A 13,392-nucleotide genomic window follows, 5' to 3' on the forward strand; every position below is an offset into this window, starting at 1 on the left:
TCGAAGTTTAAACGAGAAATAAAAAGGTTGAGAGCACGTGTCAAAAGGGGATACACGACGGTGATATGAAATATTTCGTAGGTTGTGCGGAGTTGTTTATTTCTTTTTTTTGCTGCATATTTTAACCCATACGTTAATAAATGAACGTTTGCTGACTCGTCCCCGGTCGATTGAAAGTATGGTGAACACAATTAGTGCAATCATACTGACGTAGATAAATACAAAGCTTTCGCATCACAATTCCTAGTAAGATGCATTTGCAATAAAATAGTATAAATCGCTCTCAACCGTCAACTCCAGGTAGGGCGTGATGCGGTCACTGTACTAAAAAGACTCGCAAGGTGCCCTATGCGTTTGCCTAAGAAATGACTCGAAGGCGAAATCCATCTTCTTTTTGTTCATCCATGTTCAGTCGATGTTCCCCGCCTTCTTCCGAATGCTTTTTGGACGTAACGTGGTTTGGCACTGCGTCCAGGATCGGAGGCATTGCAAGCTCTTTACAAATCGCCTGGTTTTGCATTGCCTCCGTGATTGACCCACTGATCACGGAGGCAATGCAAACCAACAATGTCATGTGATGACGTCATCATGTGACGTGACGTTATGACGTCACAAATTTTGGCGGTCTGTGATGTCATGAGGACGTCATAAAGTGACGTCATCGTGTGAAGATTTTTTGCATCACTCGTTTTGACGCTGCCGACTATAGGGACGCCGACGGTGAATTTTCGCGTTTGATCAGGAATCCATAGCCTTCACCGTAACATATTCAATATTGTTACAGCGCGGTAAAGAATATCAATAACCAGCCAAAGGGGCCAAAAGAATGGTCGGAAAAAGCTCTCTTTCTCCTCTTCTTAGACATATTCGCCGATTTTTCCTGCTGTTTACGAAGCTGTATCATCGGTGACAAATGAAACACGAACAGCGAAGCGCGTTCCCCAAGCATTAGGAACTGTATAATACGCGCCGTCCTGTAATCACCATTGACATGCACGCACACCCGATTAAGCAGCACTGCGCAATCGAAAGCATGAATCTGGCTCTCGAGCGGCAAACCGCAAGAGGTATCTATCTCTAATCATAAGGGTGCGAACTGTACCACGCGCACCACTGCTGGCGTTTCATTCGGAGCCGATAGTTTTAATGTGCATCCAACTCGCCCACTCTACGCTAGTTGTCCGCAATAACCCGCTGGTCGATGAAGTTAACAATTTTATTTTGTCGGCAAACGTTTTCTGTACGTGACTACAATTGGGAGTGGAGTGTGAACTTTCGTTCACGTCTGTTTACATAACGCTAACTTTTGCGAATAAGCCGTAAAATTGATCGCGCTTCGCTTCCAAATCAGCGCAGACCCTCTTGAACTCGCTTGGCGGGACGTTCACGCTTTCACGTAAGCTATTTCAACGCCATCCAGCCCAGTGAGTGACACTACGAACTCAATAGCATGATCCTGACTGCGATGGCTCTGTGTATATATATGATACGTTAAATGTTAACGTTTCTTAACCTCCTGTAATGCTAGCAGCCACCTTAAGAACTATCATTACAAGAAAATACAGCTGGTAGTCGAGGAACGCCGTGCGACGCGAGCGAACTATAAAGAAAATGCTGCTGTTCTAGCCACAGCCTAGCAGACGACAAAATCCGAATCCCCGCCTTTGCGTCACCGGAGCGCCGTTCGCAGAGCCGCCATGTGACACACCAGGCCAATAGAGAGCGCAGCCCATTACTCATCTGCAAGGCTTCGCTACAATATATATATATATATATATATATATATATATATATATATATATATATATATCCGGCGTTCCTTTTTTCTAAAAGAGCAAAATCCTGCACCTGATGGAACCAAACTGAGCCAGATCTATTAAACCTCTCCTGCGTCAACAATCGTGACTAAGAAAACCAACATGGCCGCATACCATCTGTTTAACTTGCATCCTACTAGCATCCTACGGCAGCAGTTTCGATGGAGGCGAAAATGATAGAGGCCCGTGTACTTCGATCTAGGTGCACATTAAAGAACCTCAGGTGGTCAAAACTTCCGGAGCCTTCCACTATACGGCATCTCTCATAATCACATCGTGGTTTTGGGACGTTAAACACCAACAATTATTATTAATTTTTCTGAACTAATTGTCCTATACGGCCAATGCAATAAGCGCCGTTTCGTTGTATACGCGCGGTCGCACCGGCGTTTCTCCTCGGCGATGAACACAAACCATCTTTTCCTTGCAGCCTACGATTAGTGCTCACTAATAATGACGCGGCTCAGTAATGACTTATTCTGCCAGTCCCGCGTTCTCGCCTAATAGCGTTACTCGTCGTAGGCGACTTGCTACACGTCAAGAAGGAGGGTCCACCTCTCTCGGTCTTGGAGAAAACGATGCCACACGTGATGCCCGGCGGTCGCTGGTTTCCGACCGGTTGCACGGCCCGGTACCGAGTGGCTATTGTGGTGCCCTACCGGGACCGGCTGAACAACCTGCAAGCCTTCCTGCAGCACATGCACCCGTTCCTCCAGAGTCAGCAGCTCGATTACGGCATATACGTCGTGGAGCAGGTGTGGACGCCACCTTTAAATCCCACGGAATCGCTTCACATAAGCGGCCCAAGTCCTGGCCTACCGATAGGAACATTTACGGTATGCCGCAAACTATACGAAATTTACGAACTCATGGGTAGAATACGTTTGAAGAATGAGCGAATAAGGGAGTCAAGTGAGCGAGTCCGTTGGAACAATAACGGACGCCTGCGCGAAATACGCAGCACAGTCACAGCCTAATCAGGCGGGGCGGGCAGAATCAGAATCAGAACTTATCGGTGCAAATAATGAAATATCACATATGTATAGCCATCGCCTCGTCTACAAAGGAAGCCTGCCGCCCTTCCCTTTTACCTTTTACGAGCTGACCGATAATCCCTCGCATACTGCCTGAAGGCATCCAGCCTGCCAGAACGAGATCCTCGCTATGAATGGGCGAAAGAGGGGAAATTTAAGGGCTTGTTCTCTTTGTTGGACAACAACCTTAATGAGAACCAACAATCAAGTCAAGGAAAGTAAGGAGGTGTTATTTGTAGTAATAATGATATAATTGTGAAAAAATTAAAGTGGGCAAAAAGACAACTTGCCGCCGGCTGGCACCGAATCTGCCACTTCCGTGTGTTGTGACAGGACGCTTAGCTTCTAGGCCCCAATATAGCCCGTCATATGCATTGTCTCGGCGAAATGCACGCAGCAGTACGACGATATGTTTTTTTTTGTTATGCACCCGCCCCATCAACCAAATAATTGCGATTAAATAATTATTTCCAAAATTAGATAGTTAGAATATTCCCACACAAGACACTACTGCCAAGAAAATCAATTCCAATGCTTGTCGAACGGGTGCCGCAGTGCTATACAGTAGACCTGCCGGGTGGGGGGGAGGAGGGGGCCGAGCCTCCCCTATGCCCCCCCCCCCCGCCCCTGTCTTTAAACCCTGCTGCCGAGGCAGTGCTGTCAGCCTTTGTACCCCAGGTAACGGTTCAGAAAGGAGGTGCTCTCCCTCTTCATTTAAAATGCCTAGTATATAGAAGAGGCAACCGCCGTCACAGCTCGAGTCATCCTTCACTGAACACGTTCATAAACTCATCGCTCATGCATTCTTTCGCGCAGAACGACACGGAAGGGTTCAAGCGCGCGAAGCTGTTCAACGCTGGCTACGAGATAGTCAAGGCGATGCACAATCACAGCTGCTTCATCTTCCACGACGTGGACCTGCTGCCGGAGAACAGGCGCAACATCTACGCTTGCAAGAAAGAAGGCGGCTTCCACTTGCCTACCTGCATCGACACGTGGAAATACACGTGAGCTAGCTCAGCGTTCATCTTTTTTTCCTTTCAATGAATATGGATATTCAAGCGAAGCTTGTTAAAAAATCACAGTTTCACCGCAAGGGTGAAGCAATGCATGCGATGGCAACAAATTGCAATGTTATACGAAGTAAGCCCGGTAGCTAACTCGTTTAGATCCAGTCTCTCGTAACTCTACAAAACGCTAGTGTAAGACAATACGGCCGCTCCAGAGAGAAAAGCAGATTTCACAGTCTCTGCGCGTTGAGAGCGCAGCACGTAGAAGGGTATACGAGCCGTCCGCTTACGCCTGTTTAGATAGCGCACGGGCCAGTGATCGCAAAAGCGCCCTTATACTCAAAGTTCACAGTTGCCGCTCGAGCGACCCCCCCCCCCCCGCCAACCCGGGTACATTTATGCTCCTTCAAGACGGGCGGGGCGTTTCCTCTATGCTTGAGCAGCATTCAACGGCAGGCTCACACGGGCGGACGACGTTATCGCATGCGCCCTCCGAGCAACGGAGATGGGCCGGCTCTTTTGATCTCTGCTTCAGCCGCGTTCGTCGCCCCCGCTCGCACGCTTTTTACTCGCGGGCAGAACACATACGACGCGTGATGGAATGTTGTCGATTTGGACTTTATACGGAACCTGACGGCGACGCCAACGGCAAAAAACCCGTCGAGAGTGTCCATATCATTGCTATCGCAATAAAACTCAGATTTCGGTGGTGGCGTCGTGCACGAAAAACCCGGCGCCAGCGAGCTACAGAAATGTGGCTCTCGAAGGCGCGCCGGTCGCATGCGTATTCGTACGCACCGTTTTACAATAATTGATGCACACTCTCGATCGCGGTTTCGTCGGCTATTGGCCGTTTTATGATAAGGCTATCTAATCTTTATGGAGTTCACTTGTCATTTCCGCGTTGCCTACAAACGCATGACCGTCGTTCTTGCCTGTAGCAACTGAAGTGTGGCGCTGCCAAGCACGTTGACGAAGGTCCAATTACTGGCATGGAGCAAGAAAACAGTTAGGAGGGAGCATTGCGCAATGCGAAAGAAAGAAAGAAAGAAAGAAAGAAAGAAAGAAAGAAAGAAAGAAAGAAAGAAAGAAAGAAAGAAAGAAAGAAAGAAGTACGTCAGGGACGCACAAGCTTGCCCCCATTTTCCCAGCAGGGCAAGGGCTCTTGAATTTTTATATTTTTTTTGGGGGGGGGGATATAATAGCTCTTGAATTAGATTCAGTTTCGCTCTGTACAGTGGCCTTTCTTCGTACCTCTATGCGCTGCATGCGAGGGATTTCTTAATCGAGCTATCTCGCACGCAGGATTATGTATCCGGGCATATTCGGAGGTGTGTGCGCCATGAGCACCAAGCACATGGAGAAGGTCAACGGCTTCTCGAACTTGTATTCGAGATGGGGCTGCGAGGACGACGACATGGCGCGCAGGTGCGTTGCTCAGGGTTTTGGGCTGTATACACCGCAGACTGTACATAGCACAGAAAAGGTAAAATGCGCATGTAACATATATACGAAGGGACGAAAAAGCCTCTTAATCGCTTCCCATGTTAGCTGCGCATTTTACTTTTGTTTTCGTGTTATTGATAATCTATTGTGTTCGCCTACAGCTGGGTTTGGTCAAGTTTGCGCGTGTTATACATGTGTGGCTCAACCAATGAGCTTCAGTTGATAGTTAGCGCCGTGTTGCGTCAGTTTTCTTCGCATTTCGTTTGTGTTTGTCGCGCCGTTAGCCCATGATTTTATTTGCTAAAATAATATATATATATATATATATATATATATATATATATATATATATATATATATATATATATATATATATATATATATATATATATACGTAGACTATGAAGAGTGTTTTCGGTGGCCGTAAAATAAATAAGGAAAAGGTATACGCTTCTAAAAAACTATTTGTCGACGTTTCATTCGGAGGCAAACAGAGAGAGACAAAAAAACGCCAACAAAAGAAAAATATGAACATGTGTAAATATGTTGGCCTTTTTCTTTTGTTGGTCTTTTTTTTTCAGAAAACACGTGTTGTTAGTAATGTCCAAGTATGTGCACGTGGTCTGTTCACGACTCTGTTTTCTTTTTCCTCATATTTTTGTAACTCTTTCTACCTTTCTTACTTTTCTTACTTCTTTTTTTTTACTTTTTTTACCTTTTCTCTCCCTCTCCGCTCGGAGCACGACAGTATAAGAGCGCTTCGAAGCCTGGTAAATTTCGTCTTGGTGAAGATCGGTCTCCGATCGAAACGTCGACAAACAGTTTTATAAAAGCGTGTACAGTTTTATAGAAGCCTTGCTTGTGCCCATTCCAAAACGCAGTGATGACACATCCTTGAAGATATACCAAGCAATGAAATTTCTTTCTCGTGCAATGTCACCGGCGCCTGACAGACACATGCTTGCAACAATTTGAAGATGTGTAATAAAACCGAGTGGTGAGCTAGTTGGTACTGCATATCTTATGGTTTATAAAGCAAGCAAACACGAGGACACAGGGGTTTATTGCACATGGACACAGCATACGGTCACAGCACGTTGTGACCATGTGCAATAAACCTCACTTATTAGTAGCGCTGTGTCCTCGTGTTTCGTTGTGAAAAAACCATAAGATAAGTTCACCTGACCTTTAGCCCGTGTATCTGTTCTGTACAAAATAGACACAGGGGCCAAAGACACGGGATGCTGTGCCTTGTGTACGGTCCCGTGCTTTGTGTATACAGTAAAAGCTCTGTAATACGGAAAATCTGATAATTCGGACACGTTTTCTGGTGCCGGCAAGAACATCCGTTGTTTAATGGCACCAAACTCGTTAATTCGGTCATATTTCGCCGGCTGGGAGCACGCCTAGCGCGACGCAAACGAAAGAAAGCGGCGTTCGCGGACAGCCGAAACTAGAGTTACTGTATTTGCTACCTTTCGGTAGCAGATTGGCGCATCTGCGTTCCAAATGCCGCGGGCAACCATGCCTTGCGGAGAAGGTGACGCTCGGGCCGACTTCTGTATTTTTTTTTTTTTGACGACGCCGCTGCAGTGAACTGCATTTTGACACTATAGTCGTATACAGTCAAGTTAACCACCGGTCTTCGACACGGCAAGGATGTCGACCGGCGACACGGTAGGCATGTCGCCTGCAAAAAGGAAGTGCGGCTTCGCCGCATAGCTGTGGTAGCCAGCCAGACCTATGTGCAACTCTGCTACCTAAAGGTAGCATGTATATATACAGTAACCCAAGCCGAAACGAGGCGGTGCGGTCTGCATTCATCAGCGCGAGCAGTACGGTAACGCCGGTAGCGACGTTTCGGCTTAATTCAGACAGTGGGGTCTTGAGTCGCAGTTACATTGTAAACGATGGCCCGAATGGCGAAAATTGCGGTTCGCACTGCTCTTATTGCAAAGTAAGCATAACATTTACGTATATGTCAAGAAACTGAGTGTACTGACGTAATAGACATTTATTTATTGTTTTTTGATAATTTCGATAATTCGGAGTTTGGTTAATGCGGTCGTTTTTTCCGGTCCCGCGAAATCCGAATTAACCAGCTTTTACTTTATATCTCTCTTTTCTGATTAAATAGCTTAGTTGTCGGCGCTTCTTCTTGCCAATTCACTGTGCGGGCCTCGTCTCGCATTTTACGCTGTTTATTGCAGTGAATTCATACTAACTAGACCAGCTAATGACAGCATCTGCGATTTCATTGCAAAAAAAAAAAAGTCAGGATTGTCTCAAGCAAAAAGTCTTACACGAAAATATTTCTTGCGAAAATTTTTTTTCAGCCCGGCAAGCCACATGTGATGTATCTCGGAATGCTCGAAAGTACGACTCGTAAAATGTATCGGGAAAAAATTTGTTCCGCCTAAATTAGGTCAAAACAAAATTTTCTTTAGAGAACAATCGTACACTTCACGCTTAAAATTGGCTTTATCAATGTTTACCCTTTCACGCGTTTTTTGTACTGTTGTAAATATGGACAAAATAGCCATCTTGGAGATTTTTTTTTTTTTTGTTGAAGGATAACTGGTTATTGAAAGGTCCGAATTTATATTGACTGATCATTAACTGATTAACTGAAATGGTGTGCACAGCTCGCGACAAACTTTTAGAAAAGTTAGTCTTCGTCGATCTTTAGTCGGGAATTTGACATCGAGGTGGTCCTAGTAAAAATATGCCAAATAGCGCATTTCCACTGCTATGGCGCCGGAGAAAGTATTATCGGAGTATATTTTGTTTTAAAGGGAACGACAACAACTGGCCAGAACGAGCGATTAGATCTTCGTGGAAATGACAAGACCGTTAATTACAGTGACAGATTCAAGCATTCCATTTTATTTATTTATTTATTTATTTATTTATTTATTTATTTATTTATTTATTTATTTATTTATTTATTTATTTATTTATTTATTTATTTATTATGGCCGCTGAGAAGCGGCGCTACCTTCGCGGCAACAAGTTGCACATGTCAAGCCGCGGTGAATGCGCGCTGAGTAACTCATGCACAGCAAACGTCAGCGCACAAACACGAATAGCTGTCGCGCTCACCTCCCACTGTTTGCAGCATGTGCTGTGTGTGTGTGTGTTCACAGTCGCCGTAGCTCGAAAAATGTTGCCTTTTATAAGTCCTTCACGGTGTTTTCCGCGTCACCATTCTATGAATATACACTGACCGTTAAGCTTTCCGTTGCACTGAAAAAAAAAACACAAAGAAAACCGGTACCATTAAAATAGGTTGTCGGTCCCTTTAAGTCTCTCTCGCCGCCGCTCACGTCCAGCCCCCATACGCGAGGGTGCGCTAACTGCCGGCTTTTGATCTAATGAAGATACGATCTTTTCCCAGCTGATGGCCCTATTGCTAAGGCAACAAAATTTGTGTTCTGTTTTATGTTCTCGCCAATCTATTTGTCTGAGTTGCGGCCAGGAAGTCTGTGGGCAAGTCGACAGGCCACAGAACTTCGTGTATATAGTGCAGCTTCCGACAGGCCGAAGAATGAAAGCAAGAACGCACGTCTCATACGTTAATTTCCCTCGATGAAATTGCGGCGGAACGTATACACGTGTTACAGCAGACAAAACAAATCTTGGTTTCACCTTCTTGCAGACTGGGGCTTAACGGCATCCCCATAGTGCGTAATAATTGCACTGTTGGACGCTACACCGCCCTCAACCATTCAATGCAGCCCCGAAATCCCGTACGGTAAGTATTGCCACGCGCGCTTGTTTTTGTATTTTATGTAACCGGTTCGTTACACGCGTAACCAATGCTACGCGCAATCCGCGCCCGAATGTCTGGGAACCTTCCAGGTGACTTTAGAATCTTCTGATAAGCTTGAGCGTGTAAAGCGAACAGTTGAGTTTATCCTGGAACTATAACCCATTCACCAACGATAACGCTGCAGGAATCTGGGATGCCACAGCTATGAAGTGCCGACGCGCTTTACTGCTGGTCACATTACCGTCAGCCGACGACAGTGCTTGCCGCTATCAGTGCACAGCGTGTATTGCTTTTACTTTAACTTTTCACTTCCTGGGCACAAGTTCGCTCGAATAAAGAGTTTCGTCTTGAACACGCCGACTGCCGCCTTCTTCGAACTCACGACCACGTGACAGCATTAGGGTGACACGAAACCACGCCTCACGGCCAGGACCGAGGCAGCGCGCCTTATGGGGGCTCATTAGGGCAGGTAAAAAAAAAATGGGTGAGAAAACTTTTCAACTATCACTTCAGAAGTCGTGGTTAGCCCAGCTAAGAACTGCGATGGTCATCAGCTGCCGTGCGCGAATGCCGTACCCAATGCCCGATAAGCAAATGGCACAGATAGAATCGCCTTGCCTTACGAGCAATAGAGGGGGTCTGGGGGGGGGGGGGGGGGGCGTATCGTCTACCATATAGTCTCCTACAATATTTAGCAAAGGAAACTGCGGAGCTGCGATCGTTCAGCGGCCGTGGGAATGGTCGCATGGATTTACCTAGTCTTCATGCTTGCGGCTTTGAAAGCACTTGTGGCTTTTTAAATGCGAAGCATTTCTTAGCGAACTTCTGCGACTTTGAGCGTATCTATCTATCTATCTATCTATCTATCTATCTATCTATCTATCTATCTATCTATCATCTATCTATCTATCTATCTATCTATCTATCTATCTATCTATCTATCTATCTATCTATCTATCTATCTATCTATCTATCTATCTATCTATCTATCTATCTATCTATCTATCTATCTATCTATCTATCTATCTATCTATCTATCTATCTATCTATCTATCTATCTATCTATCTATCTATCTATCTATCTATCTATCTATCTATCTATCTATCTATCTATCTATCTATCTATCTATCTATCTATCTATCTATCTATCTATCTATCTATCTATCTATCTATCTATCTATCTATCTATCTATCTAGGCGCCTACGACTTTGTGCTCTCCCGGTCGCTTGGTTAATCGAATGTACACCGAAATTGGTATGACATAACATGACTGTATGACGAACATCAATGATAAGTCATAACATGAAAATCATGACACACGTGTCATGTACAGCATGATTTACATGCCATGCTCATGGTGCGCTGGCGGCCGTTTCGCTAGCTTGATATACACCAAAATTGGTATCTTGCTACGTGACTGTGTGACGAACATTAATAACACGACTTAACATGAAAATCATGGCACGCATGTCATGTACAGCATGACTTACGTGCCACGCTCATGGTGCGCTGGCGGCCGTTTCGCTCGCTTGATCTGCCCCGAAATTGGTATTGCGTGACGTGACTGTGTGACGAACATAAATAACACACGAGTTAACAAGAAAATCACGACACGCATGTCATGTACAACATGACTTACGTGCCACGCTCATGGGGCGCTGGCGGCCGTTTCGCTAGCTTGATTTACCCCGAAATTGGTATTGCGCGACGTGACTGTGTGACGAACATAAAAACACGAGTTACCATGAAAATCATGACACGCATGTCATGTACAGCATGACTTACGTGCCACGCTCATGTGGCGCTGGCGGCCGTTTCGCTAGCTTGATCTACCCCGAAATTGGTATTGCGCGACGTGACTGTGTGACGAACATAAAAACACGAGTTAACATGAAAATCATGACACGCATGTCATGTACAGCATGAGTTACGTGCCTCGCTCATGGTGCGCTGGCGGCCGTTTCGCTAGCTTCATATACACCGAAATTGGTATCTTGCGATGTGACTGTGTGACGAACATAAATAACACGCGTGTTAACATGAAAGTCATGACACACATGTCATGTACAGCATGGCTTACGTGCCACGCTCATGGTGCGCTGGCGGCGGTTTCGCTAGCTTGACATACCCCGAAGTTGGTATTGCGCGACGTTACTGTGTGACGAACATAAATAATAGGAGTTAACATGAAAACCATGACACGCATTTTCCCCAATGACATACAAGACGATGTATGCAGCTCTTTGCTGGCTGCTTCTCATTACATCGATTCCCACAATGCGTGGGATCTGCCGGCTTTTTATTCTTATATTTTGACATTTGTTTCGGATCAAAGAATGGCTCGTTGCGAACATCGGGAGCTTATTCTAATTGGTGAGCCTAAAAGTGGTGATGAAGTGGGACTGCTCAACTTTTGCCCAACTTTGTATTGCGACAAAGCGGCTGGCCACACCGAGCCACACGGAGCCGAAAGAAAGAAGCATTTGGTAAATCCATCTACAACCCATCATTCCCACGCTGGCAGAAGCGTCATGCTTTGCAACTCCCAGAGATACTGTAGAGCCAGATTTCCCTCTATTATAAACACTGTGCTTTCTAAAAGTAGTTTTGACGATTGGTCTCACGCTTGCGGCAAAGTTTTAAGTATGCAGAGATTTAGCATAACGTGATCCGCGATCCACTACCATTACGAGACGGCTGCGCATCCACGATTCGCTCTTGCCGCTGAAGCTCTTTCGGTACCGACGCTCCAGCCAACTGCGCATGCGCGAGCGCCGTTTTGTTATTTACCGCTACAGTGGTTAGCCTCTATACCAGCTACTGGAACGACGGTGCTACCATCGCAGCGGCGGTAAATTTCTGATCGAGTCAAAACATCGCCTCCCTGTTTCCCATAAGTATATATCGCAGGTGAGTTTAGAACGGAATGAAAAAGAGGACAAATTAGAAAGGAGAGAGGACGGGGGTGAGGGAAATGGGTAAAAATAGGAGAGTTTTAGTTAAACGTGGATTAGCGGATTCGTGAGAGAAAGGTAGAGGTAAAGTGAGGAGAGTGTAGAGAGTGAAGTAGTTTGCAAATGACTGAAACTATCAGCGCCAACGATCGTGGGTACAAGCCTGGAAGCGGGCATTTATTGCGTTATATTTTATGTACTACATAAGCACAAAGGTACACGATCTCTTGCGTCCCGACTTAGAAAGAATTTTTTTTTGTTCTTCTCTACCACCTATAGCCTCTTATATTTGCTTCTCAGTGGCCTCTTGGTATGTGGAATTGCAGATATTGTGTGTGCTCATTGAGTACCTACTGATTGGCATACTATATTGCGCTTGCGCAGCCAACTGCGCGTGCGCAGTGGGCTCAGAACGTTGTTACAGCTCCAGAGGCAAGCGGAGTCCCACATGCACAGAACCATGACAACGGTAGCCAATAGAACTCCGTTACAGATCGTAGTGTTACGCTAGGTGTCCTGTTTAACTCTTGCGCCTATATACTAAAGCGTAATCACATCGCCTTGGAAATTCAACGTGATTCACGAAATTGCGTTTTTATGAAAAAAAAAAAAGGTCGCGAATTATATTAACTCCCCTGCAGTCTACAATGTCTACAACCCTACAATGTTTGACGTCAATAACGCAAGAGATTAAACGTTTTTAAATATTTTTGGTCTATATATTGCTCCATGTATTATGCGCCCACGCGCTTGGCCCTATTATACACTACAAACAAACAAACAAACAAACAGACTAGATTATCCAGTCCTGATTTCCGTCGCTTCGTATTGTATTGAATTCAGCGTTCGCCAATATAGTCCATTGAATGCTTCGAATCCAATCGTACAGTACAAGATAAATCACTCAAATGAAGCCACTTTTTTCCAGAGGAATAAAAAGCGACACATGGTGTCCTCGGTAATGAACAACAAAAAGATGCAAGCAATCGGTGGCGGACGAGCTGTCGTTAAGTTTTCCGTATTCGACACATTTCAGGTTCAGGCTCCTAAGGCGCAGCTTCTTCCGCAATTTCAAGGACGGCCTCAACAGCCTGAAGTACACCGTACTCGACATCGTCTTCAAGAAGCTCTATACCCACATCACGCTGGACACCTCTGATTCCGGCCCAAGAAGAGAACGAAATAGCACGGGTGACTGATCAAAGATATACATGCATAAGAACGAAGTACGTGCAAAGTCGGAACGAGGATGTTGCAGTATTTCGTAGATAAGAGAGCGAAATAAATGTTTACTCATCGAAACGGCGTTATAGATGTGTCTCTAAAAAAGTTAGACTTGTAGGTTAACTCAGAAGTG

The 13,392-nt window shown here is 45.3% G+C and overlaps 1 protein-coding gene across 1 annotated transcript in view; it reads left to right on the top strand.

Moving 5' to 3' along the window:
- LOC119391351 (beta-1,4-N-acetylgalactosaminyltransferase bre-4-like) overlaps positions 1-13,315 on the top strand; it is a 16,182-nt gene extending 2,867 nt beyond the window's left edge. Inside the window, exons 2-5 of the mRNA XM_037659035.2 lie at positions 2,325-2,572; positions 3,668-3,858; positions 5,167-5,289; positions 13,072-13,315. Coding sequence (XP_037514963.2) covers positions 2,325-2,572; positions 3,668-3,858; positions 5,167-5,289; positions 13,072-13,234 — 725 coding nt within the window. The 3' untranslated portion in view covers positions 13,235-13,315. The remainder of the gene's footprint in view (positions 1-2,324; positions 2,573-3,667; positions 3,859-5,166; positions 5,290-13,071) is intronic.
- The last annotated feature ends 77 nt before the right edge of the window (positions 13,316-13,392 follow it).

Source organism: Rhipicephalus sanguineus, chromosome 4 (assembly GCF_013339695.2).
Source record: "Rhipicephalus sanguineus isolate Rsan-2018 chromosome 4, BIME_Rsan_1.4, whole genome shotgun sequence".
NCBI classification, from domain to species: Eukaryota; Metazoa; Arthropoda; class Arachnida; order Ixodida; family Ixodidae; genus Rhipicephalus; species Rhipicephalus sanguineus.